At 43.0% G+C, this 2,467-nt stretch overlaps 1 protein-coding gene across 1 annotated transcript; it reads left to right on the forward strand.

Annotated features, from left to right (window-relative positions):
* The first annotated feature begins 768 nt into the window (after positions 1-768).
* LOC102745569 (olfactory receptor 2B2-like) lies at positions 769-2,267 on the forward strand. Its single transcript, XM_031031744.2, is given in 3 exon segments — positions 769-1,443; positions 1,446-2,169; positions 2,171-2,267. Coding segments are annotated over 3 exon segments (1,032 nt in total). The 5' UTR covers positions 769-1,232.
* Positions 2,268-2,467: the final 200 nt, after the last annotated feature.

The raw sequence follows: 2,467 nt of genomic DNA on the forward strand, positions 1-2,467 counted from the left end.
CTGAGCACCTCAGAGGCCCTGAATCACTGAAGTTCCTTTCATCCACACTGCTGTGTTTCTGGGGGTCAGCGTCCAGATGGAAGGGTGGGCATCTGTGCCTCAGATCAAGACAATTTAAAAAAGCGTCATTATTTTCACCCTACAAATGAAGCGCCGGAAGATCAGAGGATAAGAAACAAGGGTAATGTGACTAACTGGGCAAAGTGTGATCCCAGGCCTGTCAGACTTCAAGATCCTTATTATTAAAAAATCCTAAATGAATTCTGAGCTAAAAAGTAAAAGAACATATCTCCTAGGGGTGCCTGGGTGGCTCAGTCGTTAAGTGTCTGCCTTTGGCTCAGGTCATGATCTCAGGGTCCTGGGATCGAGCCCCTTGTCAGGCTCCCTGCTCAGCAGGAAGCCTGCTTCTCCCTCTCCCACTCCCCCTGCTTGTGTTCCCTCTCTTGCTGTGTCTCTCTCTGTGAAATAAATAAATAAAATCTTAAAAAAAAAAAAAAGAACATATCTCCTTAAATTGTGTCTGATAACTTTCTAGATACTATCTACATTTTTTTTCAGGGTGGGAGGGGTGACATTTAAACAATTTTAACGAATTTGCACAAACAGGGAATCTCATTGGCATTAAGGAGAGATTAGAATAAATTCCAATGGTAGGAACTATGCAAGCTTCTTTTTTTAAAGATTTTATTTATCCATTCATTCATTCATTCACTCGTTTAGAGTGAGTTGGGGGAGGGGCAGAAGGAGAGGGAGAGAGAGAATCTCAAGCCGACTCTAAGCGTGGAACCTGACACTGGGCTTCATCTCATGACCCTGAGATCATGACCTGAGCCAAAATCAAGAGTCAGATGCTTAACCCACTGAGCCGCCCAGGCGCCCCAGAACTATGCTGACTTCTACCTAAGAGTACGTATCCAGGCAGAAAGAAGTGAGAACAACGAACTTGCAAAACAACAAAAGGTCACAGGACACATTCCGTGAATGTGGAAACTGATGACATGCTTTAAAAAGTTTGAAATTCATTTTGCAAAGAAACACAGAAACACTTTTGAAATACTTGGAAAGATATTTATATTTTTATCAATACATTTTTCACATTATTAATGCCATCAGTCTGTAATTTATATAAATTGTTAACAAAGTGATGATAACCAACTGACAGTAAATAAATATGCATTTGTTAACTTACTGACCTTTTATGTTTCAGGGAACAAAGAGCTGAACCACTGATCATGAGCCAGGTGAATGAGAGCGTCCCACAGGAGTTCACCCTCCTCGGTTTCTCAGACCGACCATGGCTGGAGCTCCCACTCTTCGTGGTCTTTCTGGTTTCCTACATCTTGACTATCTTTGGCAATCTGGCAATAATTCTTGTGTCTCATCTGGACCCCAAACTCCATACCCCCATGTACTTTTTTCTTACCAATCTGTCGCTCCTGGACTTTACTACACCACAAGTATGGTTCCCCAGATGTTGGTAAATTTATCCAGCACCAGGGAAGTGATTAGTTATGGTGGCTGTGTGGCCCAGCTCTTCATATGTCTAGCCTTGGGGGCCACCGAATGTCTTCTCTTGGCCGTCATGTCCTTTGATAGGTTTGTAGCTATTTGTCGGCCTCTCCATTACTCAGCTATCATGCACCAAAGGCTCTGCCTTCAGCTGGCAGCCGCATCCTGGCTTAGTGGCTTTGGCAACTCAGTGCTGCAGTCCACCTGGACCCTTCAGATGCCGCTCTGTGGCCATCGAGAAGTAGATCACTTCTTCTGTGAAGTCCCTGCTCTGCTCAAGTTGTCCTGTGTAGACACAACAGCAAACGAGGCTGAACTCTTCTTTATCAGTGTGCTATTTCTCTTAATGCCCGTGATACTCATCCTTATATCTTATGCTTTTATTGTCCAAGCAGTGTTGAGAATCCTGTCAGCTGACGGCCAGCGAAAGGCATTCGGCATATGTGGCTCCCATCAGATCGTGGTGTCACTCTTCTATGGTATAGCTATCTCCATGTACCTGCAACCACCATCCCCTGCCTCCAAGGACCAGGGAAAGATGGTGTCCCTCTTCTATGGGATCATCGCACCCATTCTGAACCCCCTTATATACACACTTAGAAACAAAGACGTAAAGGGAGCATTTAAGAGGTTGATTGTGAGGGTCTTCTTATTCAAGAAACAGGAATGCCCAAATGATAGGCTTTCTTAAAGACCTGAGCTTTATGCATTTTAATAATTTAATTGTCTCCACGTTACCTTATTCTCACTACTCTTAGAAAGAGCTATTATGGTGATCTTCCTCAAATAAAATATCATTGATAGAAAATTTATTTATTTTCTACTGCCCAAATATATTCATTTTACGAGTCCCAAGAACTGGTCTATTATGATCCCCTGAAATAGTGTGACCTTAAAATATTTAACATCTCAAGCTTTATACCCCTGGTTTGTGTACTTGGGGGAGAGTTAGAGTCCT

This window comes from Leptonychotes weddellii, unplaced genomic scaffold (assembly GCF_054177405.1).
Source record: "Leptonychotes weddellii isolate Sample4059 unplaced genomic scaffold, ASM5417740v2 HiC_scaffold_17158, whole genome shotgun sequence".
NCBI classification, from domain to species: Eukaryota; Metazoa; Chordata; class Mammalia; order Carnivora; family Phocidae; genus Leptonychotes; species Leptonychotes weddellii.